At 42.7% G+C, this 26,449-nt stretch overlaps 1 protein-coding gene and 1 long non-coding RNA gene across 2 annotated transcripts in view; both read right to left on the bottom strand.

The window, feature by feature from the left end:
• The window catches only part of LOC138357331 (uncharacterized), a 44,652-nt gene extending 43,263 nt beyond the window's left edge, over positions 1-1,389 (bottom strand). The window contains exon 1 of the long non-coding RNA XR_011224930.1: positions 436-1,389. This is a non-coding gene — a long non-coding RNA (uncharacterized lncRNA). The remainder of the gene's footprint in view (positions 1-435) is intronic.
• Positions 1,390-22,613: 21,224 nt separating this feature from the next.
• LOC123747132 (uncharacterized) lies at positions 22,614-25,620 on the bottom strand. Its single transcript, XM_045729150.2, has 3 exons — positions 24,970-25,620; positions 23,982-24,145; positions 22,614-22,981 (listed from the first exon to the last, which is right to left on the bottom strand). Exons 1-3 carry the CDS (start codon positions 25,196-25,198, stop codon positions 22,679-22,681), a joined length of 696 nt encoding a protein of 231 aa, XP_045585106.2. The 5' UTR covers positions 25,199-25,620; the 3' UTR covers positions 22,614-22,678.
• Positions 25,621-26,449: the final 829 nt, after the last annotated feature.

The raw sequence follows: 26,449 nt of genomic DNA, 5'->3' as shown, positions 1-26,449 counted from the left end.
TTTTTTTTTAAACATTTGGGTAAAGTTGAAGTAGTAAACCAAGAACTGCCACTGTTGTATCTACATTGCGAGTTAGTACACTGGAGCCCCACTAACACTGCCCTCACCAGCCACAATCTCGGCTTAACTCACCAACAGTAAAGTGCCAGTTTAACACACAAGTAAACTATCCCCTTTACTGCACTACCCTGCAAAGCCGCTTCTACACACATGTTCTCACTAAACAACATTGTCCTGTATAATTAACTACCACTGTGTTAATTGGTGGTATTTGTAATAAACATAAAAAATATGTGACTACTTTGTATTAAACAGGAAACTATAAATGTAAACTTGACTGTTGTACATTAATTTTACTCTTATTCTAAGTCAAAGTTGTGGCCGTCCAGAAAAATAATAAACTTATAAAATAATACTACAAGACCATTCACTTGCCTGGAGACTGGGCGAACAGAGCAGCAATTTCATCCCTCCACCAAGGTCCACGCCACAATGCCTGTCCACGCCAATTGGTCAGCCCGGCCTGATAGCCAAACTACCTGTGTGATGTCATGTATATGACCCAACATAGCCACCAGACTTTTTCATACACTACTAACTTACAAGTAATTGAAACATTATAATAATCGATGTTATTTCTGTTAAGCCTTGATATATATGTATATATGAGTGTTACAGTGTCGATGTTCTTGCGTGTTGAGGGCAGCAACGCTGGCAGCCTCTAACGTGTTATCCAACTGTGTGTCACTGAGTGTTGAGGGCAGCAACACTGGCAGCCTCTAACGTGTTATCCAACTGTGTGTCACTGAGTGTTGAGGGCAGCAACACTGGCAGCCTCTAACGTGTTATCCAACTGTGTGTCACTGAGTGTTGAGAGCAGCAACACTGGCAGCCTCTAACGTGTTATCCAACTGTGTGTCACTGAGTGTTGAGGGCAGCAACACTGGCAGCCTCTAACGTGTTATCCAACTGTGGGTCACTGAGTGTTGAGGGCAGCAACACTGGCAGCCTCTAACGTGTTATCCAACTGTGTGTCACTGAGTGTTGAGGGCAGCAACACTGGCAGCCTCTAACGTGTTATCCAACTGTGGGTCACTGAGTGTTGAGGGCAGCAACGCTGGCAGCCTCTAACGTGTTATCCAACTGTGTGTCACTGAGTGTTGAGGGCAGCAACGCTGGCAGCCTCTAACGTGTTATCCAACTGTGTGTCACTGAGTGTTGAGGGCAGCAACACTGGCAGCCTCTAACGTGTTATCCAACTGTGGGTCACTGAGTGTTGAGGGCAGCAACGCTGGCAGCCTCTAACGTGTTATCCAACTGTGTGTCACTGAGTGTTGAGGGCAGCAACACTGGCAGCCTCTAACGTGTTATCCAACTGTGTGTCACTGCAGCCCGTCCTCCAAACAAAGATCCAAAAGTGATTCCATGCACCCGCCAAACCCCCTGTTTATGAATGAAAAGCGGTTTACACACGACTCACAACTGCTGACGTTCGAACATATCCGGAACAAGTGTTTCACTGACGAATTTTGTTCGAATCACAACGCTATAAATGCTTCACCCACGTACTACAAATACAAATAATCGCCAACAGAACCTAAACACCTAACCCAACCTAACCTATGCCTATATATGCACAATATGCTAATATATTATAATATTAATTTATACTTGAGAAAATTCCCGTTTTGAATGAACAGCATATTAAAATTTATGAATGCGTCTGTGGGGTTGACCGCTGAATGTAATGGACTTGAGCCGAGGATGGGTTGGTCACTGAGTGTTGAGGGCAGCAACACTGGCAGCCTCTGATGTGTTATCCAACTGTGTGTCACTGAGTGTTGAGGGCAGCAACACTGGCAGCCTCTGACGTGTTATGCAACTGTTATTCAATTACTTGTAAGTTATTTGTGTATGAGAAAGTCTGGTGTGTTTTGGGTCACATATATATGACGTCACACAGGTAGTTTGGCACCATCTGGTCACCATTTGGTCCGGGAGACATCTCCCGTCATGCAGGGTGCAGTCGCACCTCCACAGATCTCCAGTATCATCTATTGATACTGGTGATGGCTCAAAAGGGCCACCACTTACGGGCTATTTATGCCCGTGCCACCTTTTGGGTGGCTTCATCTTCATCTTAACACATTCACAAGGGAGACATCTCCCGTCACGCAGGGTGCAGTCGCACCTCCACAGATCTCCAGTATCAGCTCTTGATACTGGTAATGGCTTAAAAGGGCCACCACTTACGGGCTATTTATGCCCATGCCACCTTTTGGGTGGCTTAATCTTCATCAATCAATCAATCGGTAGTTTGGCCATCAGACGGGGCTGACCAACTGGCGCGGACCTTAGTGGAGAAAGGTGCTGCTCTGGAGGCGGTATATTGCTGGCTAAATTACTCCCTTGAGAAGCCTTGTCCGAGCGGGTTACTTGCGTCCAGTCTCCAGGCAAGTGAATGGTCTTGTAGTATTATTTTATAAGTTTATTATTTCTCTGGACGTCTACAACTTTGTCTTAGAATAACAGTAAAATTGATGTACAACACAGTCGAGTTTACATTTATAGTTTCCTGTTTAATACAATGTTTCAGTGATAGTTAATTATGTAGAACAATGTTGCATAGTGAGAACATATGTGTAGAAGCTGTATTTCATGGTAGTGCAGAAGAGGTGATAGTTTACTTATTTGTGAGTTAAACTTGCACTTTACACTTGGTGAGTTACCCCCAGAGTGTGGCTAATGAGGGCAGCATTAGTGAGGCTCCAGTGTACTAACTAGCATCGTCGATTCACTAGTGGCCGTTTTTGCCACTAGTGAATCTACGTTCTACTTCAACTTTACTGAAGTCCGCCCTGAGCAGCCGCGGAGTGAGCACGTGTCCCGGCCTCCGTGACTGCTGGGGTTGTTTGCCATTTGGTCGCCAGGTGGTGTGGGCGTCACTGCCCTCCCAGTGTTGTTGCCTGCCTGGCTGCGTGCTGAGGTGGCAGTTTTGACATGGGGGCCTTGCAATTCCTCCTGTTCTGTGGGTGAATTCCGTGGGACTAGAGTTCTCGTGTAAGGCTGGTTATCCAGCCATTGAGTTGGTGATGTGCGACATGCTTCGTGTCCCGGTGGAGGCTGTCTATGGAGTTGAGCTTGTTACAGCCCACCGGGTGATTATCAAGTTCGTGCGGGAGGAGGAGTATCGGGACTTCCTCTGTCGGTACGAAGGGCGTTCGTTGCAGTTGCCGGATGGCGCCGGCTCTGTTGCAGTCTCGGACCAAAGTGGTGCCCTGACTTTTGTCAGTGTACACGGTGCGCCCCTGGAGTTCCCTGAAGACCTTCTCCAGCGCTTCTTCGGGAGGTATGGTGCTGTCATCAGTGTGCGGGTGAACACGCTTTCCTTGGGGAAAGCGTGTTCTGGGAAGCAGACGAACATCCGTACCTTAGGTATGCGCCTGCTGTCGGATATCCCATCTTCTGTCCGGCTGCTGGGTTACTACGTTCGGGTGTATTATGCCCGGCAGCCCCGTACCTGTTTCCGGTGTGGCCAGTTAGGGCATCAGGCTGCCGGGTGCTCTGAGGCCTCTGCTGCACCTGTTAACTTGTTTCGGGAAGAGGATTTCCCGCCGGTCCCTCAGGGCGTGGATTCTGGAGATGAAGAGGGGCAGGTCCCATTCGTTGCTGATGCGACCCCTTCCCCCCCTGTGTCACCTGACATGCCCTCGGTGGTTGTTGTCCCTCCGCCGGGTGTTCCGGTGGCTCCCGTCGGTGGTCACTTCGCTGTGCCAGTTGCTCCCGAGGGTCTTCCGGATGGTCTCTGCGAGTCGTGTTCGTCTTCCTCGTCTCCTGCTGCTGCGCCTGGTCCTGCACCCTCGCCAGGTGTTACGGCTATGCTGGGTGTTGGGGGGCTGTGGAGCATCCTGTTGTGTGCAGCCCGGTTCCCCATGTGGTTGAGGCTGCTGCCGTACTGCGACGGGCGTCGGTTCGCCCGGTTTGTGAGGCCCGTGGTTCTGGGTCCGCCCGGTTTGTGAGGCCCGTGGTTCTGGGTCCGCCTCCGGCTGTGAGGATGTGCGGCCAGTGCCCAAGCGGTCCAGGCGTTCTTCTACTGCTTGGGCTGATGTGGAGGACTACGACGCAGGTGGAGCTTCGGGCGATGATGTGGCGGTTCCGGGTGCTTCGCGCTCTACGTCGCTGGTGGTGGCTGACGTCCATGTGTCTGCTGTTGACGATGGTTGTGCGTCTGATTTACCTCCTGTTCTTTCTCCTGCAGAAGGTTCTCCACAGTGGGGGGTGGTTGCTCCTACAGACGTGGATGGTGTGGGTTCTGGCGCGAGCCGAGGCATCAAGCTGGTGCTGAAGAAGGATGCCAAGCGTGGGGGGTCCCAGCAGGTACAACGTTCGGTGGTTGACGCGGGGCCCTGTGAGGCAGCCGATGAGGCTCCCAGTGCGCTGCCCATTGCCCGGCCTCGTGGGAAGGAGCCTCTCCCTCTCGTCTTGGCCTCCGGAGTGGCGCATGATGATAAGAATCCTTTGCGGTTTGAAATTGTTGACCGTGTGCGTCCTGTTCCGTGGTGCCCTTCTTCCATCTGGGTTCGATGGGCTCGGTGTTTTATTGTGGATGTGCCGGAGTTAATGCTTGATCCTCGTACGGTTCATAATGAACCTGTTCCGGAGGACGTAATGTTACTTTGGGAGGCGTATTGTGTTCGATTCCCGGCGGCGGAGTGGCCGGATAAGTATGAGAAATTTGAGTAGTCTGTGTGCTTGTTGTGTGTTTGGTGTGTGCTTGGACCTGTAGTTTGTTTGCAATGTGTTGTACCTATTGTGCGTCCTTCACGCCGGTGTTATGTTTGTTCTCATGACCGTTGTTTTGTTGTATTTCTTATATTTCCGGTATTGTTGTTTCTTTTTCTTGTGTTTCATTATGTTTCTGTTCATTGTTGTTTTTGTTGTCGGCCCTTCAGGCCGGTATTTAGTGTCTTGGTATAAATTTGCATTGATTTGTTTTGTGATGAAGTGTCTTGTTATGTTTCTTGATGTACTTTGTTGATTTATTTTCGGTCCTTCAGGCCAGTGTATGTATGTTGTTGTGTTTGTGCCTGTTTTGTTTTCAGGTGTGCGTGTTTTGCTTGTTTATTATTATTGTTTATTTTGGCCTCGCCCTTTGTTTACGGGGCGGATGGCTTGGTTTTTTTTTTTTTATTCCTGTATTGTTTCTGTGCTGTACGTTTGACCAGGTGTTTTTTATATTGCTTTACCTGTTGTACGTGTTTGTTCTTTATGTTTTGTTTGGAATGTATTGTGTTTGTCCTTTTCTGTTTCCTGTTATGCCTCTTGATGTATGTTTTGTTTTTCTGAAGGTTTTGTTTTGTGATGTTACTGTGATTGCTAGTTTGCCATTGTATTATGTTTTGTGTCTTGATGTATGCTGTATTTTTCTATGCATTTCTCGTGTTTGTGTTTTGTTGTGCTATGCTGTCGGCCCTTCTGGCCGGTGGTCTATTGTTTTATTTTGTTCTGTTATGTATTCTGTATTGTTTTTATTGTATTTAAATTGCATGCTTTGCATGTAAAAAAAAAAAAAAAAACTTTAACTTTACCCAAATGTTTCATTTTTTTAGGTAAAAGATACATAAAAATTTAAGTGTATAAAGATTGAAGCCCATGATGTCGGAGGCCACAATTAGCCTTGTCAGGGCCTCGGGCATGAATAGTGTCGATTATGAAAACAATTACGGAGTGACGTAGCGACGTGGGGTCACTGTTGCTTCAGGAGCAGGTCACTTACACGAGCTTGGTTTAATATTCAAATATCTTCAAATATATATATATATATATATATATATATATATATATATATATATATATATATATATATATATATATATATATATATATATATATATATATATATAGGGACGAGAATTCTAATTTTCCAAAGCTTTAATATCTTTATTGCATTATGCTGAGCAGATTTGCTCGTTGTACTGAAATATAAAAATTGCAGTCCCCATGACGTAGTGGTAAGACACTCGCCTGGCGTTTCGCGAGTGCTTTGGCCTGGGTTCGTATCCTGGCCGGGTAGGATTTACTGGGCGCCAGTCCTTAGCTGTAGCCTCTGTTTACCAAACATTAAAATGGGTACCTGGTTCTTAAACGATTTGGAGGGACGTATTAAGGGGAATATTAGGATTAAGAACTTGCCCAAAATGCTATGGGTGGTAGTGGCAGTACAAGAATGTAAGAACTATTGTATATATAAATAAAAAAACATAAATATCCTGTAACATTAGTATATAATGTGGGTTAATTTCTGTAATGTTTATATATAGTGAATAAGAACACGGCAGTTACTCTTCAGGAGGTGACTGAAGTGCCAGACTTCATTAACTTTATTATTATTTAGTGACTGAAGTGCCAGGAGGCATTAAAATTCTAACTGTTCATATTTAGTGTCTTAAGACTATGAACGATTTCTTAACATATAGACTGGACAAAAATTTGAATAGATGGAATGCCAGTTGAAAAGTATAGATGAAGAAATAGAACACTGACGTGCAGCATAATTCAACAATTCTATTTTTCATTGTTACACCTCGGAAAACTGGGCGTGAAGACTTGCCTCACATGGTCCAGTAGGCCTATGGTGTTATTGTGTTTAATATAATGAATAATTTCAAGTATGTGTGACAGTGCAACAGTTTCTTACTGAAGCTTGAGGCAGCTTTGAGCGAGCATATGGGTTATATCAAGACTTTACAGGTATAGTGGCTTTACTGTACACTTTGTTGAAGTTATTAAGAAGTCTACAGAATAATTGGTAATTTTTGGTTAGTTATGCTGCCTTGTACATTAAGCTGGTGGGTTGTTCCACTAACCTTGTGCAGAGTACGTTGTACTCGCCTCTCCTAACAGTTAAACGTATGGTTAGACGGGCATGCATAGGCCATATAGGTACACTCAATATATTTAACATTGTGCTCTTAGTCTCAAGTTGTAATACTAGTTGAAGAGAATTTACAAATTAGGTGGACGGGGAAGGGAATTTACACAAAGTGTGTAAGATAGCATTAATGTAGTAGTGATATTTGCCCCGATACGTATAACGGCAGGAACCATCCCTCGTCACTGACAGTTATCCTATAACCTGTCCCAACCCTCCTGTACGGAGCTGCATGCGGCGACTGTCAAGTGTCCTGTCTTGTTCCACCTGACTGTTGGTCGCAGATGTACACAGTCTAACGTAACACAACCAAGGTTGATCAGATAAACTATTGCCTGTATTGTTATTCCCCCCCCCCCCCCCTGCCGTTTTAATACGGTGTCGTGAGCTGTTATGTCCGTAACTGTAAAATGTGATAAACCGGTCTGCCAGCATTACTTAATGTAGGTTGTGTTGGAGCTTAGCGACACTTCCACATGGAACAGTTTTTCCGGATTGGTCAGTACAACAGAGACAATAAGAGATTGATCAAGGTAGTATTCAAGAGCGAGGACATCAAAGAGGACATCCTAGTAAAGAAGAGCAAACTGAGGTATGCAAGGAACTACAAAGAGGTATAAGTTCAGAGGGACATGACCTGGGACGAGATAGTAAGAGCAGCAGATGCAAGGAAAAGGCACAGGGAGAGGGAAGGGAGCCAGAGAACCTCAGCCTCCATCCCGGCAATCCCAGAGGGGAGTGGGGAACCCCAATCCAGCAACTCGGGAACCCCCAGAGGGGAATGCAACACCCCCACCCACCACCCAATAGAACCCCCCTTAACCCCCAGCACAAACCCTACCTTGCCCCTACACAATGCCCCCTATATCACACTATATCACACAAATCCTCCCTCACCCCTTACCCCGAGTATCCCTTGCTTTCCCAGCGCCTGGTCTTCCTGCCTCAGGCAGGCCCAGGCATGACCTAAGCCCTCCATCCCCCACTCCACCTCCCACCAAACCCCTGTCAACTACATCACAGGAGGGAGTGACCTCTCCCCAAGCAATCCCTGCCCCCCAACCTCAAGCACTCCCTGCCCCCTCGCCCCCCGGACTTCTTCCTGCCTCAGGCAGGCCTGAACAAGACCTAATAATTCCATCCCCCACTCCACCTCCCCCTGAACCCCTGGCAACTACCTCACAGTAGGATGAGCCTATCCAAGTAGCAATGACCATGGAACAACTTCCTACACTTGTGGGGAGTGAGGCTGAAAATGGATATAAGAAAGTGAGCTTTAAGGTAATGTACTCAAACATTGATGATATTACCAATAAAGCAAGTGAACTGGTAGAAAGGGCACAAGAAGACACCCCTGATGTAATAGGACTCACGGAAACAAAATTGTCAGGAGTCATAACAGATGCTGTGTTTCCAAAGGACTACTATATAGTAAGGAAAGAGAGGGAAGGAAGAGGAGGTGGAGGAGTGGCCCTGCTGATAAGGAAGGACTGGAGTTTTGATGAGATCAAAATTCCGCGCTGTGACAGGTTCAGAGATTACATAACAGGAACTATAATAATGGGTGGACCTAAGATAATAGTGGCAGTCATTTACAACCCTCCCCTAAATGACAGAAGACCCAGACAGGAGTTTGATAAAAACAACATGGCAACCAATAATATAATAGAGAGAGCAGCATCAGTTGCCTGCATGAATGGCTCAAGACTCTTAATCATGAGCGATTTCAACCATGGAAAGATAGACTCGGACAATGGGGACCCACATGGTGGTGCAGATACGTGGAGAGCTAAACTCTTGGAAGTGGCATCAAGGAACTTTCTGAGCCAGCATGTCAGGGAACCCACAAGAGTGAGAGGCAATGATGTACCAGCTAGACTCGACTTGATATTCACCCTGAATGAGTCAGAAATAAGGGAAGTCAAAGTTGAAGCCCCCATAGGGATGAGTGACCACAGTGTACTGACTTTTGAGTACTTGGTGGAGGTTGGGATAACCTATCCAAGGATGGGATCGGAGGGGAAAAGACTAAATTACCGAAGAGGAAAATATGACGAGATGAGGCACTTTCTAAGGGGAATACCATGGAAAAAAAAATTAGAGACAAGACTGTGCAGGACATGATGGATTTTGTCACCCAGAAGTGCCAGGAAGCTGCAGACAGGTTTATCTCGGTTCAAAAGGAGAGAAACGAAAAACAAAACAAAAAGATCTATGGTTCAACCAGGAATGCAAGGTAGCGAAGCAACTGAATAAAAGAACATGGAGAAACTACAGAAATAACAGAACACCGGAGAGCAGGGAAAGATACCAAAAGGCCAGAAATGAGTACCTCAGAGTGAGGAGGGAAGCAGAGAGACAGTTTGAAAACGACATAGCGAGTAAAGCCAAGACCCAACCAAAGCTGCTCCACAGCCACATCAGGAGGAAAACAGCAGTGAAGGAACAAGTGATGAAATTAAGAAAAGGGGTGAACAGCTACACAATGACAAGGAGGTGCGTGAAGAACTCAACAAGAGATTCCAGGAAGTCTTCACAATAGAACAAGGAGAAGCCCCTGCACTAAATGAGCAGGAGGCAAACCAAGCAACCTTGGAGGAATTTGACCTCACCAGTGATGAGGTCAAAAGGTGTCTGTAGGAGCTGGATGTGACAAAGGCTGTTGGGCCTGACAGAATCTCACCGTGGATACTAAAGGAAGGTGCAGAAGCACTAAGTATGCCACTCTCTATGGTGTATAACAGGACACAACACAACACAGGAGACCTACCAGAAAGTTGGAAGACAGCTAATGTAGTCCCAATATACAAGTAGGGTAACAGGAAAGAGGCACTGAACTACAGGCCGGTTTCCTAACTTGAATACCATGCAAGGTGATGGAGAAGATCGTGAGGAAAAAGCTTGTAGAGCATATGGAGGGAAATAACTTTGTAACGCACCACTAACATGGGTTCAGAGATGGTAAATCATGCCTCACAGGTTAACTAGAAATCTATGACCAGGCAACAAAAATTAGACCGAAAAGAGAAGGGTGGGCCGATGCATTTTCCTGGACTGCCAGAAAGCCTTTGACACAGTACCCCATAAAAGGTTGTTAAAAAAGTTGGAGCAACAGGCAGGAGTAAAAGGGAAGGTGCTGCAGTGGATAAGGGAATACTTAAACCACAGAAAACAGCGAGTAACCGTGAGGGAGGAGACATCAGAGTGGCGAGATGTCACCAGCGGAGTCCCACAGGGCTCAGTACTTGGACCCATCCTGTTTCTAAATGTAACACTGTAAAAGTGTTTGGTTTAGTTTATTTAAAATATATATAGTATATGAGTCAGAGACAAGGATTTGAGAAGGCGCCAGTTTGGTCGGCCTGAGACTCACACCTCTAAGCGTTAATGACCTCAAGTGACCTGAGGTCAGATCATGCTAATTTCACCTTGCTTCTGCTAATCTTATAATTGGAGCCTGGTAGCCTTCAAACATGCCGACGTTTAAGGAGTGGCTTGGTAGAGTGCCTGAGGCTATCTACTTGTGGGCGGAGTTAGTTACTAGGTTCCCCAACTCGGAGAGCAGAGCATAGGGATAGAGAAGAACAGGAGCCAGCCAACAGAGCAGAGAAGACGGCCTAGCCAGGGAGGCTGTCGGCCGGCAGGGCGGGACAGTCTCTGTCAACTACAACCCCCCCCCCCCCCCCCTCTCAATATAGCTATAGGCAGACACTTGGTGAGTTGAGCATTAAGGTGACATGAACGTGCTTACAAATGTTGTGTGAGAAGCAGGGGCAGTCAAGTTGTAGGGTTCTCAAATTCTTGGATGATGGCTCACATTGAATATTAATCTTTAACATTTTAATTGAATTGCTTAAATTATGATACTTATCAAGTGAAATATAATTGAATTTATTATTTAAATGGTCTTTAACTTTGTTTTCTAGAGTTTTTGAGTTGAGATGAGAAAGCCTTTGCGGATTCATGATTTAATGAGTACATGATACAGATGGAACAGATTAATAATGACCTCGTGTTAACATCTTTGAGAATTTTGTGATACAGACAAGTTCCATTCCTTATCTTGTATGTAATGGTCTAGAATGGATGGTGGCAGTATTTCTTCTTCTACTATCTACTCTTCTACTTCTACTATCTACTCTTCTACTTCTATCTATCTACTTCTATCTATCTACTCCTCTCCCTCCACCCCTCTCCGAACTTTCCCTTTCAACTAATGACCCTCCTCGCTCCCCCCACCTCTCTACCTCTCTCACCCCAACCCCTCACTAATTACTTCATTATTCATTTCTTTCCTTTCGTTTCTCTTAGACGTTTGTGGCAGTGAAATGTGCTCTAGAGTTCTCTCTAGAGTTTCGGGTAGCTGATCAAGCTATAATGCCTTGTAGTTGTAGCACCTAGGTAATCGAATACCTAGGTTACAAGGTGTTGAACGAGAGAGGTTGCCTTAGGAACTCTGGAGGTGCTCTAGAATAGGTGCTCTAGAACTGAGGACGGGATAACGGACAAGAGAGAGCTGTTTCCCCCGGCTTCGTTAGTTAACTGGGGGGGTTGGAATAATGGACAAGAGAGAGTCATTTCCCCACCCCCGTTACAATGTTTGCAGCGATGTTGAACAATGTTTATGGTAGTGTTCATTTAACATTGTTCAGTCCCACGTGTTCTTTTGCCGCTCAGGCGCTATCAGGGAGATCTTGACAGGTGTTTAATATTCGCGAGTTTAGCGAATTTTTTTCAGGTTAGGAGATAGTGATTCTCTGGCGATGTGTTTTAGTGATTTTGTGAGTTTTGGGAAGTTCAGGGAATGTTCACCAGAACTTGCGTGTGTAGGGATTTATGTTAGTGATAATTTTGGCGATTTGGGAACTTAGAGGTTGGTGGTAGTGCAGGTCAGCTGAGTGTGACAGGTGACCCCGCATGTCCAAGGGGGACACCCAGCCTCCGCTGGTTGCCAGGTCAGTTGGGGAGTGGCAGGTGTAGTTCTTAAGTAGTTTTAAGTGGTGGTTCTGCTCAGATTATTGCGATCGACTGTTTTACTCCATTTGAACGCAATAACCCGAGGTGTACTGGTTTTGTACAGCATACTAGGGGGAGGCTTAGTATGTCAGTAGACTTCACGTTGGGGACGCTCGACGTTAGACTCTTCGCCGCAAATAACATCAGAGGGACGTTGATTTATGTTAAGAACTAAATACCAGCAGAGTTAGTGGAACCCCCGTCAAAAACGCAAGGTATAGACAGTGTCTGTGTTAAATTATCATTAAGGGAAGGGGAATTTATTGTAGTTAATTTGTATGTATCCAGGAACTGCTTCGACGCTCACTATCTACCTGACTGCATTTATACTAATCCTTCACTGCTCATTGGGGACCTTAATGCTCGGCACACAAGCTTTGAGACAGTGGGTAGTATTAATGTTAATGGGGTCAAGTGGTTACAGTTTCTACAAGATCATCCAGATACCTGTCTCTTGGGAAACAATGAACCACCTCACATCAGGGGAGGACGGCTTGACTATGCCTGCATGTTAAACTCTCAGGGGATTATGGGGGAGGCTCGGGTTGTTCGGGAACTACTTAGTGACCACTTTGCCTTGAAAATTGAACTACCACTGGGGGAAAAAACAAGTCCACTTTCAAAGGACAAGACTAAATATTAATAAAAATATGACAAATTATTTTATTCAAAATATGGGAGATTGGTATCAACAATACACGCCGCTTTGCGTTGATAGTTTTTACGAGGACATGGTCGAGAACATAGATAAATGAGTACAGAGAGAAAATAACGGGGGCAGGGGCAGCAAGACGCATGGACCTAAGAAATTTAAATATTCCAATGATAAGCAAGTTAAGGGGTAGGTGAGAATGCTACGGAGTGCACATAAAGAATGGTTAAACAATGGAATGAGGGATGAAGATAAAAATACAATGTTGGAAGTGGCTAGGAAATGCAGTCAGGTGAGGAAGGAGGCGCGGGACAGACACTGGCAAGACTTTGCTCAGTCCATTGGTAATACTAAGAACCTTAAAGACATATGGAGAGCAGTAAATAAAATCAGGGGTTGTAAGACCAAATTCATTGCTCACTCAGATCCTGGGAAGGTTGTTAATGAGTTAGTAGATAAATGGGCTAGTGCTGCTGGTATGGAGTCCTTACCTGCAGGCACGAGAGTCATCATTGAGTCATGGGACAACCCGTCCTCTTAAAAAGAACGTCACTTTTCGCTCGTATGCGCACTATGGCCAAATTTGGACGTAATTTGAAATGAAATCGACTCACAAAAGTGACGTTCTGTTCCGTTTTCTATTTGAGTCATCCCGCTTACGCGCAGGGGTTATAAGAAGACACTTTAAATTCACGTTTTTCATAACGTTTTGAAACTTTATGAGAATTTCCTGCCCACCTAACCTATCAGAGGACCTTAACTTACTGTTGTTGAAAAAAAAAATCCCAAATTTATTTTCATTTTTTTTCAATTTAAAATTACGTCCAAATTCGGCCATACGGGCAAACGGCCAAAAGTGACGTTCTTTTCAAGAGGACAGGTTGATGGGAAAATATTAGAAATGGAATAACTTTATGTGCTTGAAATACAGGATTAGTAACATGCACTGAGATAACTTACGATGAGCTACTGAATGCTATAAAAAGTGGCAGCTCTACTGCTCCGGGGAAAGATGGAGTAACATATGACATTCTTTATTATTTAGCTGGTATGAAACCGGCTTACTTGCCTTACTTGATTTGAATTGCATTTGATTTGAAACCCTTACTTGATTTGTTTAACATGAGTTATAGGGAGGGAAAGTTACCAAGAAAATGGAAGGAGACGGTCATCATTCCTATCCCTAAGTCAAACGGAGGCTACAGGCCTGTCTCCTTAACATCCTGCTTTTGTAAATGATAGAGAGGATTTTGTTAAATAGGCTACTCTACCTTGTAGGTGATAACATGTCCAATAATCTCTTTGGTTTTATCAAAGGCAAAATTACTGCGGACTGTCTCTTAAAGTCTTTGTCTAATGTGGATGACAATTGTAGAGTTTTTGTTGATCTGTAAGGAGCATTTGATAAAGCCAATGGGGAAGTAATCTTATACGAATTAGCCAATCTGGGAATAACAGGGAGATTGCTACATTGGATAAGGGATTATCTACAAGGGGGAAAAGTTCAGGTGTATTACCAGGGAAACATGTCTGAGGAACGGAGGTTTCAGTCAGGTACCCCCCAAGGGGGAGTTTTAAGTCCCACCTTATTAAATGTATTAATGAACAGATTAGCCCCTGGACCCCTGGAGGATACATCAGAGAAGTATCCTCCAGGGGTCACGATGATCATATATGCTGATGACATTCTTATACAAGGCACTTCTGGGAACAAAATACAAACTGCTCTCAACATACTTAGTACAACCTGTCACAAGTTAGGCTTAGTTATAAATGCAGATAAAACCAAATATGAGTATAGGAAACGAAGAAATATAACACTTACTCTAAATGGTGTGGAACTGAGCCGTGTTCAGAAGTACAAGAATCTGGGCATGTATGTTGGATACACATGAGAGTAAAAATGCTGAAATAAATCATATCAGCACCTTATGTAAAGCCCGTCTGCATCCTCTAAAAGCACTGGCTTTTTCTGGTAAAGGTGTTTGGGTACCTATCTTGCGGATGTTATACATAAGCACTGTTCGGTCCCAGATAGACTACGCAGCACCCGTTTTGTCTTACACAGGCCAAGGCAGAATTCAGAAAATAGAGCTGATACAGAACGAGGCTATGAGGATTATTCTTGGATGTCAAAGAAATGCAATGATTAAAATAATGAGAATAGAATTAAATTTACAGTGTGTGTATGATAGAGTCCGTGACATTAACGCTAGAGTATCTATTCGTTTCATGCGGAGAAAAGGAGGGGATAAGCTGTTTCAGAGCGTTCAGACCTGCTTGAGTGACGTACACACTTCCAGGAAACTGAGAGAGACATGCTATACGAGGGGATTAGCTCAAGACCTCAGGAAATACGGTGTACTTGACTGCTGCTAACCCTCTCGACAGTGTAATAGGACTGCTCCCTGGAAAGTACAGAAAATAGACGTCGAAATTGTACCCCTCAAGGTGAAAAAGATTCATCATGAACCGGGACAATTACGGTGTTTGTATGGAAGTATGATATCTCGGTTATCAAGAGGCAATAGTTTACATGTATATTGTGACGGGTCGGTGGCGGAGGATGGCATGGCAGGGTGTGGTGTCCTAATAAGGGAATATACTGCGTATGGGACTGTGGACAGGATAACTGAACTTCGACTTAGTAATTATATATCATCCACACAAGCTGAACTGCAGGCCATTCTGGCGTGTTTGGAGGAAGTACGTCATGACAACAAAGATGTTTTTGTATTTGTTGATAGCCATGGAGCACTTGATTCTTAAGGAATCAATCCACTCGAAATCCAGTCTTCATGTCCATAGTTGAGGATTATAAGAAAAGGATAACTGAGATACAGCTGAAAGGTCACAATGTGAAATTCATGTAGATTCCATCTCATGTTGGAATAGTGCTCAACGAGGTGGCGGATGACTTGGCCAAACGTACCACATCAAAACCACAAGTTGACATCGAATGCGAATTCACAATGAGACAAATAAGAAGCAAAATCAGAAATATTCAGGCACAGGCAGAAGTGGCGAGGATAGGTATAATGTATGAGGGAAGTCAAACCATGAAACACTACATGTATGTGAGTCAAAACACCCATTTCACTTATGGTAAAAGGAGAAATGCTTGGAGTGAATCTGTGCACATGCGGCTCAGGCTTGGGTACAAATATTACTGGGAATATGAGATAGGTGTGCATGATAATGACACGAAGTGTAAACTATGTGATATTTTAAGGTCTCAAACCCTTGCCTATTACGTTCTTGATTGTCCGTTGATATATATAGAAACACTGAGAAAAGGACTGTTGTTGAACAAATAGCCTGGATGTGTCACAATGGAAAGGTTGATGATATTCTTGAGAGATATAAGAATTTTGCACCAAGACTGTAATCTATTGTTGAATTATCTGCATGTCTCATGCAAATTGCCTATATAGTATACCTAGGTCATAAAACTATTTGTATGTACGTCTGATACCATACTACTTGTGTAAAGGAGGAAATCTAAATGTTTATCTCTCAAAATGTTCGGTAATATGTTTATTGTTTGTGAAGTGTGTCTATGTATATATTAACACGATGTACTGAACGGGGTGAGAATAGCTTGAGCTACCTCATCCCTTTTTGTGTATTTTACCTCAATAAACTTATTTCAATTTCAATTTCAATTTCAGATTTTGCAGGTGGGGGCTAATAGATTAGGCTTACATTTCTTGTTCTCTCCTGATTCCATGTATGACTGGCCGTCATCTGAGGTAACTTCTTCCTGTTACACACAGCCAGATTGTGTAACAGGAAGAAGTCTTGGACACACATTTGTTCAATGCTAAATGTAGAGAAATCAGCAGAGCATTGCTCAAATAAAATAAGCTGCCTCAACTTAAAATAAGCTCAAATAAAATAAGCGATCCTCAAATAAGTAGCTGCCTCACCAATTGATGATAAATGTTTTTGATTCATGTACAGCAACACCATATAGTATTGGTAATCTAGAAAAATAAAGCAATATTATAATACAGCCTTTAAGATGAAAACTATACACTATGTATACTGTATGTGAATATATATATATATATATATATATATATATATATATATATATATATATATATATATATATATATATATATATATATATATATATATATATATTTTGGTAGCAGTCTTTCCTGTAGACATATATTATTAAATATGACCAAAAAAGTAAGATTAATAATTCTAACACGAATTTTTTCGATCTTTCGTACGTTTCTTTTCACTGTTGGTGGTAATTCAAAAATCAATTCTCCAAAATTCATTTTTATTTCTAGTCTGACGCGACACTTGAGCGCGTTTCGTAAAACTTATTACATTTTCAAAGACTTTAGCTTACACATACACAACTGAATAGAACTTACACATCTTCGATTTGTTTATATCTACATTTGAGTGAGGTGGATGGGGTGAGGTGGTATTAATAGGGTATTAAATTCCTAAACACAAGACAGAACACGAAACAATGGGTATTGAATGGAAGTGATTTGTAGAAAGCCTATTGGTCCATATTTCTTGATGCTTCTATACTGGAGCGGAGTCTTGAGGTTGGTAGAATATAGTTGTGCATTAATTGGCTGTTGATTGCTGGTGTTGACTTCTTGATGTGTAGAGCCTCGCAGACGTCAAGCCGCCTGCTATCGCTGTATCTATCGCTGATATCTGTGTTGTTTACTAGGATTTCTCTGGCGATGGTTTGGTTGTGGGAAGAGATTATATGTTCCTTAATGGAGCCCTGTTGCTTATGCATCGTTAAACGCCTAGAAAGAGGTGTTGTTGTCTTGCCTATATACTGTTTTTTTTGGAGCTTACAGTCCCCAAGAGGGCATTTGAAGGCATAGACGACGTTGGTCTCTTTTAAAGCGTTCTGCTTTGTGTCTGGAGAGTTTCTCATGAGTAGGCTGGCCGTTTTTCTGGTTTTATAGTAAATCGTCAATTGTATCCTCTGATTTTTGTCTGTAGGGATAACGTTTCTAATAACAATATCTTTCAGGACCCTTTCCTCCGTTTTATGAGCTGTAGAAAAGAAGTTCCTGACAAATAGTCTAATAGGGGGTATAGGTGTTGTGTTGGTTGTCTCTTCAGAGGTTGCATGGTGTTTCACTTTCCTTCTTATGATGTCTTCGACGAAACCATTGGAGAAGCCGTTGTTGACTAGGACCTGCCTTACCCTACAGAGTTCTTCGTCGACTTGCTTCCATTCTGAGCTGTGGCTGAGAGCACGGTCGACATAAGCGTTAACAACACTCCTCTTGTACCTGTCTGGGCAGTCGCTGTTGGCATTTAGGCACATTCCTATGTTCGTTTCCTTAGTGTAGACTGCAGTGTGGAAACCTCCGCTCTTTTCCATGACTGTTACATCTAGAAAGGGCAGCTTCCCATCCTTTTCCATCTCGTAAGTGAAACGCAGCACGGAACTCTGCTCAAATGCCTCCTTCAGCTCCTGCAGATGTCTGACATCAGGTACCTGTGTAAAAATGTCGTCAACATACCTGCAGTATATGGCCGGTTTCAAGTTCATTTCGACTAAGACTTTTTGCTCGATGGTACCCATGTAGAAGTTTGCAAACAGGACACCTAGGGGGGAACCCATGGCGACCCCATCTACTTGTTTATACATGTGCCCATCCGGGGGCTCAAGAAGGGTGCCTCTTTAGTACAAGCTAGGAGTAGTTTCCTCAGAATGTTTTCTGGTATGTCAAGAGGAGTGCAGGCCGGATCACGATGCACTCTGTCGGCTATCATCCCGATTGTCTCGTCCACAGGTACGTTGGTAAACAGGGATTCTACGTCCAACGAGGCTTGTCTGTCTTGTGTTTAGGAATTTAATACCCTATTAATACCACCTCACCCCATCCACCTCACTGAAATGTAGATATAAACAAATCGAAGATGTGTAAGTTCTATTCAGTTGTGTATGTGTAAGCTAAAGTCTTTGAAAATGTAATAAGTTTTACGAAACGCGCTCAAGTGTCGCGTCAGACTAGAAATAAAAATGAATTTTGGAGAATTGATTTTTGAATTACCACCAACAGTGAAAAGAAACGTACGAAAGATCGAGAAAATTCGTGTTAGAATTATTAATCTTACTTTTTCGGTCATATTTAATAATATATGTCTTCAGGAAAGACTGCTACTAAAATATACTAATATTAAAACGCACGACCCAGCAGCAAGGTATCAAGCCTTCACGATAAAATATCGCCAAGATCTGATTCGTGATCAGATATACAAGGCAGAAAATGAAATCAAAGACAACAAAGCGCAACTACTTCATGCTACAAACGAATGGAGAAATAGCAACATCGACGAAAGTCTCCGTTCCCGCATTGAACAACACCTCGACATCCTCACAGACCGACATCACCTCAGCACTGAAACAAGGATTATCAAGAAACTTACAACGTTATATGGAGGACCTATGGCAATTCCACGACCGAGAGATGGCTTCCTGAACCTTGCAGGAATTAACCTCACTGAGGACCAAGTTACTCTCCTAAATCTGGGTATAAACTGTCACGTTATGTCCAGACCGAGTGAGATGGCCCGGAAAGTGGAGTTGGAAATTCTGTTGGACGACATATTCGACCTCGAGACACAAAAGAAGGTCATTACCAAAGATACCTTACAAGCAGAACTTATTGCAGAAGGAGGAAAGAATCGAAGCAACTACAGAAGCACCATACTGTCCCCCGAGCTCAAAGCGGCAGCTAAGAGCCTTCGTGAGAACAAGGAGATAGTTGTCAGGAGAGATGACAAGTTGCCAATATACGTCATTCTTAAAAAAGACGAATATCTGGCGAAAATGAACCTCATACTCTCTGACCAAACTAAATTCCAAAGGGTAACGAAGGACACTACAGCCGAATTGAAAGCAAAGGTCAACAAACTGATCGAAACTGTGAATGCCAAGAAATCCGGACTCCACCTGCCAAAGGTTATTGGGAAATATAAACCTGGATATGCGTATGGAAATGTCAAGACACACAAGCCTGGAAACCCACTTCAGCCAATCATTAGCCAGATACCCACACCCACGTACAGACTGGCGAAGCGACTCAACAGCCTGCTGACTCCTTATGTCCCTTGCGCCTTCAGCCTGAAGTCTCCAAAGGAATTTGTTGACTTACTGCGGGGCACACGGGCCACAGAAATAAGAGCCTCGTTGGACGTAGAATCCCTGTTTACCAACGTACCTGTGGACGAGACAATCGGGATGATAGCCGACAGAGTGTATTGTGATCCGGCCTGCACTCCTCTTACATACCAGAAAACATTCTGAGGAAACTACTCCAAGCTTGTACTAAAGAGGCACCCTTCTTGAGCCCGGATGGGTACATGTATAAACAAGTAGATGGGGTCGCCATGGGGTCCCCCCTAGGTGTCCTGTTTGCAAACTTCTACATGGGTACCATCGAGCAAAAAGTCTTAGTCGAAATGAACTTGAAACCGGCCATATACTGCAGGTATGTTGACGACATTTTTACACAGGTACCTGATGTCAGACATCTGCAGGAGCTGAAGGAGGCATTTGAGCAGAGTTCTGTGCTGCGTTTCACTTACGAGATGGAAAAGGATGGGAAGCTGCCCTTTCTAGATGTAACAGTCATGGAAAAGAGCGGAGGTTTCCACACTGCAGTCTACACTAAGGAAACGAACATAGGAATGTGCCTAAATGCCAACAGCGACTGCCCAGACAGGTACAAGAGGAGTGTTGTTAACGCTTATGTCGACCGTGCTCTCAGCCACAGCTCAGAATAAAAGCAAGTCGACGAAGAACTCTGTAGGGTAAGGCAGGTCCTAGTCAACAACGGCTTCTCCAATGGTTTCGTCGAAGACATCATAAGAAGGAAAGTGAAACGCCATGCAACCTCTGAAGAGACAACCAACACAACACTTATACCCCCTATTAGACTATTTTACAGGAACTTCTTTTCCACAGCTCATAAAACGGAGGAAAGGGTCCTGAAAGATATTGTTAATAGAAACGTTATCCCTACAGACAAAAATCAGAGGATACAATTGACGATTTACTATAAAACCAGAAAAACGGCCAGCCTACTGATAAGAAACTCTCCAGACACAAAGCAGAACGCTTTAAAAGAGACCAACGTCGTCTATGCCTTCAAATGCCCTCTTGGGGACTGTAAGCTCCAAAAAAAACAGTATATAGGCAAGACAACAACATCTCTTTCTAGGCGTTTAACGATGCATAAGCAACAGGGCTCCATTAAGGAACATATAATCTCTTCCCACAACCAAACCATCGCCAGAGAAATCCTAGTAAACAACACAGAAATCATCGATAGATACAGCGATAGCAGGCGGCTTGACGTCTGCGAGGCTCTACACATCAAGAAGTCAACACCAGCAATCAACAGCCAATTAATGCACAACTATATTCTACCCACCTCAAGACTCCGCTCCAGTATAGAAGCATCAAGAAATATGGACCAATAGGCTTTCTACAAATCACTTCCATTCAATACTCATTGTTTCGTGTTCTGTCTTGTGTTTAGGAATTTAATACCCTATTAATACCACCTCACCCCATCCACCTCACTCAAATGTAGATATAAACAAATCAAAGATGTGTAAGTTCTAATCAGTTGTGTATGTGTAAGCTAAAGTCTTTGAAAATGTAATAAGTTTTACGAAACGCGCTCAAGTGTCACGTCAGACTAGAAATAAAAATGAATTTTGGAGAATTGATTTTTGAATTACCACCAACAGTGAAAAGAAACGTACGAAAGATCGAGAAAATTCGTGTTAGTATTATTAATCTTACTTTTTCGGTCATATTTAATAATAATATATATATATATATATATATATATATATATATATATATATATATATATATATATATATATATATATATATATATATATATATTGGTGTATACTGGCAGCAGGTTTTCTTTCAAACATGTTTCATTGAATATGACCGCATATTCTGTATTTATTATTTTCTGGTTTAGGGCTTCTATCCCTCTAACTATTTTCTTAGCATCAGGGCTTAATTGGAATAGGAGTTCTCCAAAACTCATTTTCGTACTTTTAAGGTGAAGGTTAAATCACTTCTTTTCTTCACCTTAAAAGTACGAAAATGAGTTTTGGAGAACTCCTATTCCAATTAAGCCCTGATGCTAAGAAAATAGTTAGAGGGATAGAAACCCTAAACCAGAAAATAATAAATACAGAATATGCGGTCATATTCAATGATTCAATGAAACATATATATATATATATATATATATATATATATATATATATATATATATATATATATATATATATATATATATATATATATATATATATATATAATATATATATTATTATATATATATATATATATATATATATATATATATATATATATATATAACTGAAAACTCCACACCCCAGAAGTGACTGGAACCTATACTGCCAGGAACACTATGCAACTGGTGTACAGAAAACCTTAACCACTCGACCATCACGACTGTACAAAAGATGATGGTAGCCGAGGCAATTTGCCCATCATCCCGACGGCATTCTGGAGACAATCTTGGGAGAAATATTTTATCAAATCACCTCATTTTTTGGGCCACGTGAGCGGTGTTCCTACTCTTATAGCGAACTGTCTTCTGTTTTGTGTTAGAAAGGGTCACGTTTCTCTCGGTTATGTCTTTCTTGATACTTTCCTCCTTCTTGCGAGTCATTGTGAAGTATTAAATGCAAACTAAACCTTGAAGAAATGATGTTTTTAACCATTTCTCATGTGAATATGAATAAGTATAAATAAAATTCATGTTGTAAGGTTAAGTGGTTGTTTTAATAATTTACATCGTTGTAAAAAAAAAAATTCTTTGATGAATATTGTCAAAGGAATATTTATCTATACAGAAATATAAATATAAAGCTATATAAATTGAACAAATAGCTTTTTACCATATTTAGTGTATATGTCACAATTCTAGGATGCACGAAAGGAAAATAAATGTGAATATAAACTTACTTAATATTTGATGACACAACATGGCAGCAGAAGGTGAAACATAAAAGTTAGACACAAAAGTCTTGGCCGAGACTCAGGTATTTGTTACAGTAATTATTGATGATCATATCAGCATATTGGTCGACGAGGATGTACCCTACATGGCAAGGGTCCTGGCAGTTCCAGTAGTGCCACGGGGGAGTGTGCAGGAGTTGTGCCTCACAGCGGAGGGTGTAGGCCCGGGAGAGTGGCACGGTGCTGTCCCAGATGATCACACCTGTCCCTGACAGTGCCGCCACCGCCGCCTTGTTGTACAACGGGTAGTTACTCCGGGTGTTGATGGCTTTCCATGCATTTGGTTCGCTGGCTCTCTGAGGGTAAATTCTCTTTTCTTTATCACTAATATTTCATTCATGCACGTTGTAATGAATTCTGGTTTTAAAGTTATTTTTGAAAATTAGCAAAATATAATATATACAAAAATTTACCAGAATGCAATATGAAATACTCTTTGCTTATAAAACAGCTTTATTTAAAAAAAAAAAATAACAGTAGTAGCAGCAATAACAATGCAACAGTGACACTACCACTGTAGTAACTCCAGAATTTAAGGCGCACGGAAGGAAAAGTAATTACATCAGGTAACATACAAACAGCTTGGTGGGATGAATTGTCGGTTTAAGAATTTCTTAGGCTTTAGGCATCTCTAAGATATGGGGTCATATATGAAAGATATACCTAAATAAAATAATGTTGAAAGTAATCAACATAAATAAATCCTAATAGGATTAAGTTATCAATTTAATATCCCGTAGAAAAAGGGGAAAATTTTTCGTTTAATTTTTTTATAAGCCACAACCTTGTAAGCCCAAGGCACTGTGACTAATGGATAATCCGACACTGCCCAGAACTACCAACATCACTACACGGAACTCCAAAGTTACCAAAAAGCCAGAAGCCAAGTCACCAACTGTAGCAGACCCAATACTCTCATGGTATCGAGAACCATAGCAAACCCAATACTCTCATGGTATCGAGAACAATAGCAGACCCAATACTCTCATGGTATCGAGAACCATAGCAGACCCAATACTCTCAGGGTATTGAGAACGTAGCTGCCCAATACTCTCAGGGTATCGAGAACCGTAGTAGATTTACTACTATTTAGGGTATCAAGAACCGTAATTGTTTCACTACTCTCAGGATATCGAGAGCCGTAGTAGTTGCACTACTCTCTGGGTATCGAGGTCCATAATAAATACTCGGCTCCCTGAGAGTAGTGTATCACTTGGAAACAGTATCTGTAGGACATCAAATAACAATAAAATACACTGTTTTAGGAATCAAGGAACAGAAAGATACTCATATTACCCTAAGGTCGTCGAGGAGCTTAAAGACGACAGTAGTGTTGGCTGCGAGGCCGGTGAGTTGGTCCTTGAAGCTACTGATGTGCGTCCTATACAAGGCGACGGCTGCCTCGGGTCCCTGGCTCTGGTACACATCTTGAGTTGCTTCCATCCAGTGCAGTGCCGCAGCTGTAGGGAACCTCCATGTTATGACTCGATCATTCATCGTGTATTGTATGCAGCACATGCATTCATCATATGTTGTTTGGAGTACATGTATTCATCATGTATTGTCTGGAGTACATGCATTCATCATTTATTGTATGCAGTACAAGCATTCATCATGTATTATATGCAATACATGCATTCATCATGAATTGAATAACGTGCATGCATTCATCATGAATTGAATGACGTGCATGCATTCATCATGAATTGAATAACGTGCATGCATTCATCATGAATTGAATAACGTGCATGCATTCATCATGAATTGAATAACGTGCATGCATTCATCATGTATTATTTGGAGTACATGCATTCATCATGAATTGTTTGGAGTACATGCATAATGCATACACTGCATGCAGTACATGCACTCATCCAGCGCAATTCAGACATTTTTGTGTCTGAATTGTCTATTTTTGTGTCTGAAATCTAATATTAATTTAATGACTTAATTTTATTCTATTAATTACTATCTGACTTCTTGTTAGACAGATAAACTTTCTTAATGAGTGAATAAATCTGTACTTGAGTTAAGATCCAGTGCATTATACTGTAACAATTGACTGCAAGAACAGGTAACACTAATATCCACAAAGCAATATGTAAGTGTCAACCGGTTGCGAAGTGCCTGTTCCCTTGGTAGGTAGACACTTGCAATGGATGCGTCAAATGAACTCTGCCGGATAAATGATGGTATAAGTACTTATGTACTGAACATTAGCAGTTACTTTGTAAATAAAATATAATTTAAGTAATAAATAAATGTTGTAAAGCTGACTACTGACCGATGATGACGAGTGTCGGGGAGCGGTGAGGGTGCTGCTCCCACTCCGTCAGCTTCTCCGGCAGGATCTTCAATAATGTATCCCAGTAGTAGGTTAGGTGGAAGTTAACTCCAAGGTCACGTACTTCAATATTTTGCCAGAGTTTGGAAGTATGAAGTTCTGCCTCTAGAGCAGCTGCACTAAGCCACTTGCCCTGTGGGTATAGAGCGATTTTTAGTTTGTGAAACATTGTATATTGGCTTATACTGGCTGTGTGTAGACCTATACTGGGATGTGTATAGTCCTATACGGAGCTGTGTGTAGTCCTATATTGGGATGTGTGTAATCATTTACTGAGCCCGTGTGTAGTCCTATACTGGGATGTATGTAGGCCTGTAATGATGTATGTGGAGGCCTACATTAAGCCGGTAGAAGGCTGTATACACGACTACAATGAACTATGTGAAGCCATACACTGGGCAATACGTCTGCCTACAAAGCGGTATTATGTCTATGCGGAATTATATGTATGGTTTCACTATGTTGAGCACAGGTCGACACAAGCGTTATGCAAGCTTTCAATGAGAGGCTAACACTATTCTGTGTGTTTTAATAGAACACACAGAAAACACACGTTCTATTAAAACACGTTTTAATAGAACGTGTTTTAAATGTTATGACATAACATTTTGGAGCAAAGGTTTTTAAAATGTTAGTTCTAATTATTAATTATTGCAATTATTTTGGTATAAATATATTTATTGCATTTAGAAGAATAGGGAAAAAAAGAAGAGAGAGAGAGAGAGAGAGAGAGAGAGAGAGAGAGAGAGAGAGAGAGAGAGAGAGAGAGACAGAGAGAATGCGAAAGGAAGGAGAGAGAGAGAAAGGGAACAGAGGGACAGGGACAGAGGGAGACAGGGGGGGACATAAAGGGTCAAGGGGAAAGAGAGGGACAGGGGACAGAGAGGGAGACAGGGACAGAGGGGAAGACAGGGACAGAGAGGGAGACAGGGACAGAGAGGGAGACAGTGAAAGCGAGGGAGACAGGGTCAGAGGGGAAGACAGGGTCAGAGAGGGGGACAGAGAGAGGGACAGGAGGACAGAGAAGGGGACAGGGGCACAGAGAGGGAGACGGGGGGACAAAGTGAGGGACAGAGAGTCAGAGAGAGACAGAGGGACAGAGAGAAAGACAAGAGGACAGAGAGACGGACAGGGGGACAGAGAGAGGGACGGATGAACACAGAGAGGGACGGGGGGACAGAGATGGGACAGGGAGACAAGGAGGGGGGGAAAAGGGGACAGAAAGATGGACGGGGGGACAGAGGGCACAGAGAGAGTGACGGGGGACAGAGGGAGGGACGGGGGTCAGAGAAAGAGACGGGGGGAAAGAGAGGGGGACGGGGGGACAGAGAGGGCGACGGAGGAAAAGAGAGCGGGACGGGGGACAGAGAGAGGGACGGGGGACAGAGAGAGGGACAGGGGACAGATAGAGGGACAGAGG

This window comes from Procambarus clarkii, chromosome 77 (assembly GCF_040958095.1).
Source record: "Procambarus clarkii isolate CNS0578487 chromosome 77, FALCON_Pclarkii_2.0, whole genome shotgun sequence".
In the NCBI taxonomy this organism is placed as follows: Eukaryota; Metazoa; Arthropoda; class Malacostraca; order Decapoda; family Cambaridae; genus Procambarus; species Procambarus clarkii.
Note: the sequence above shows the minus strand (reverse complement) of the source record. Positions and strands in the feature narration are given on the sequence as shown.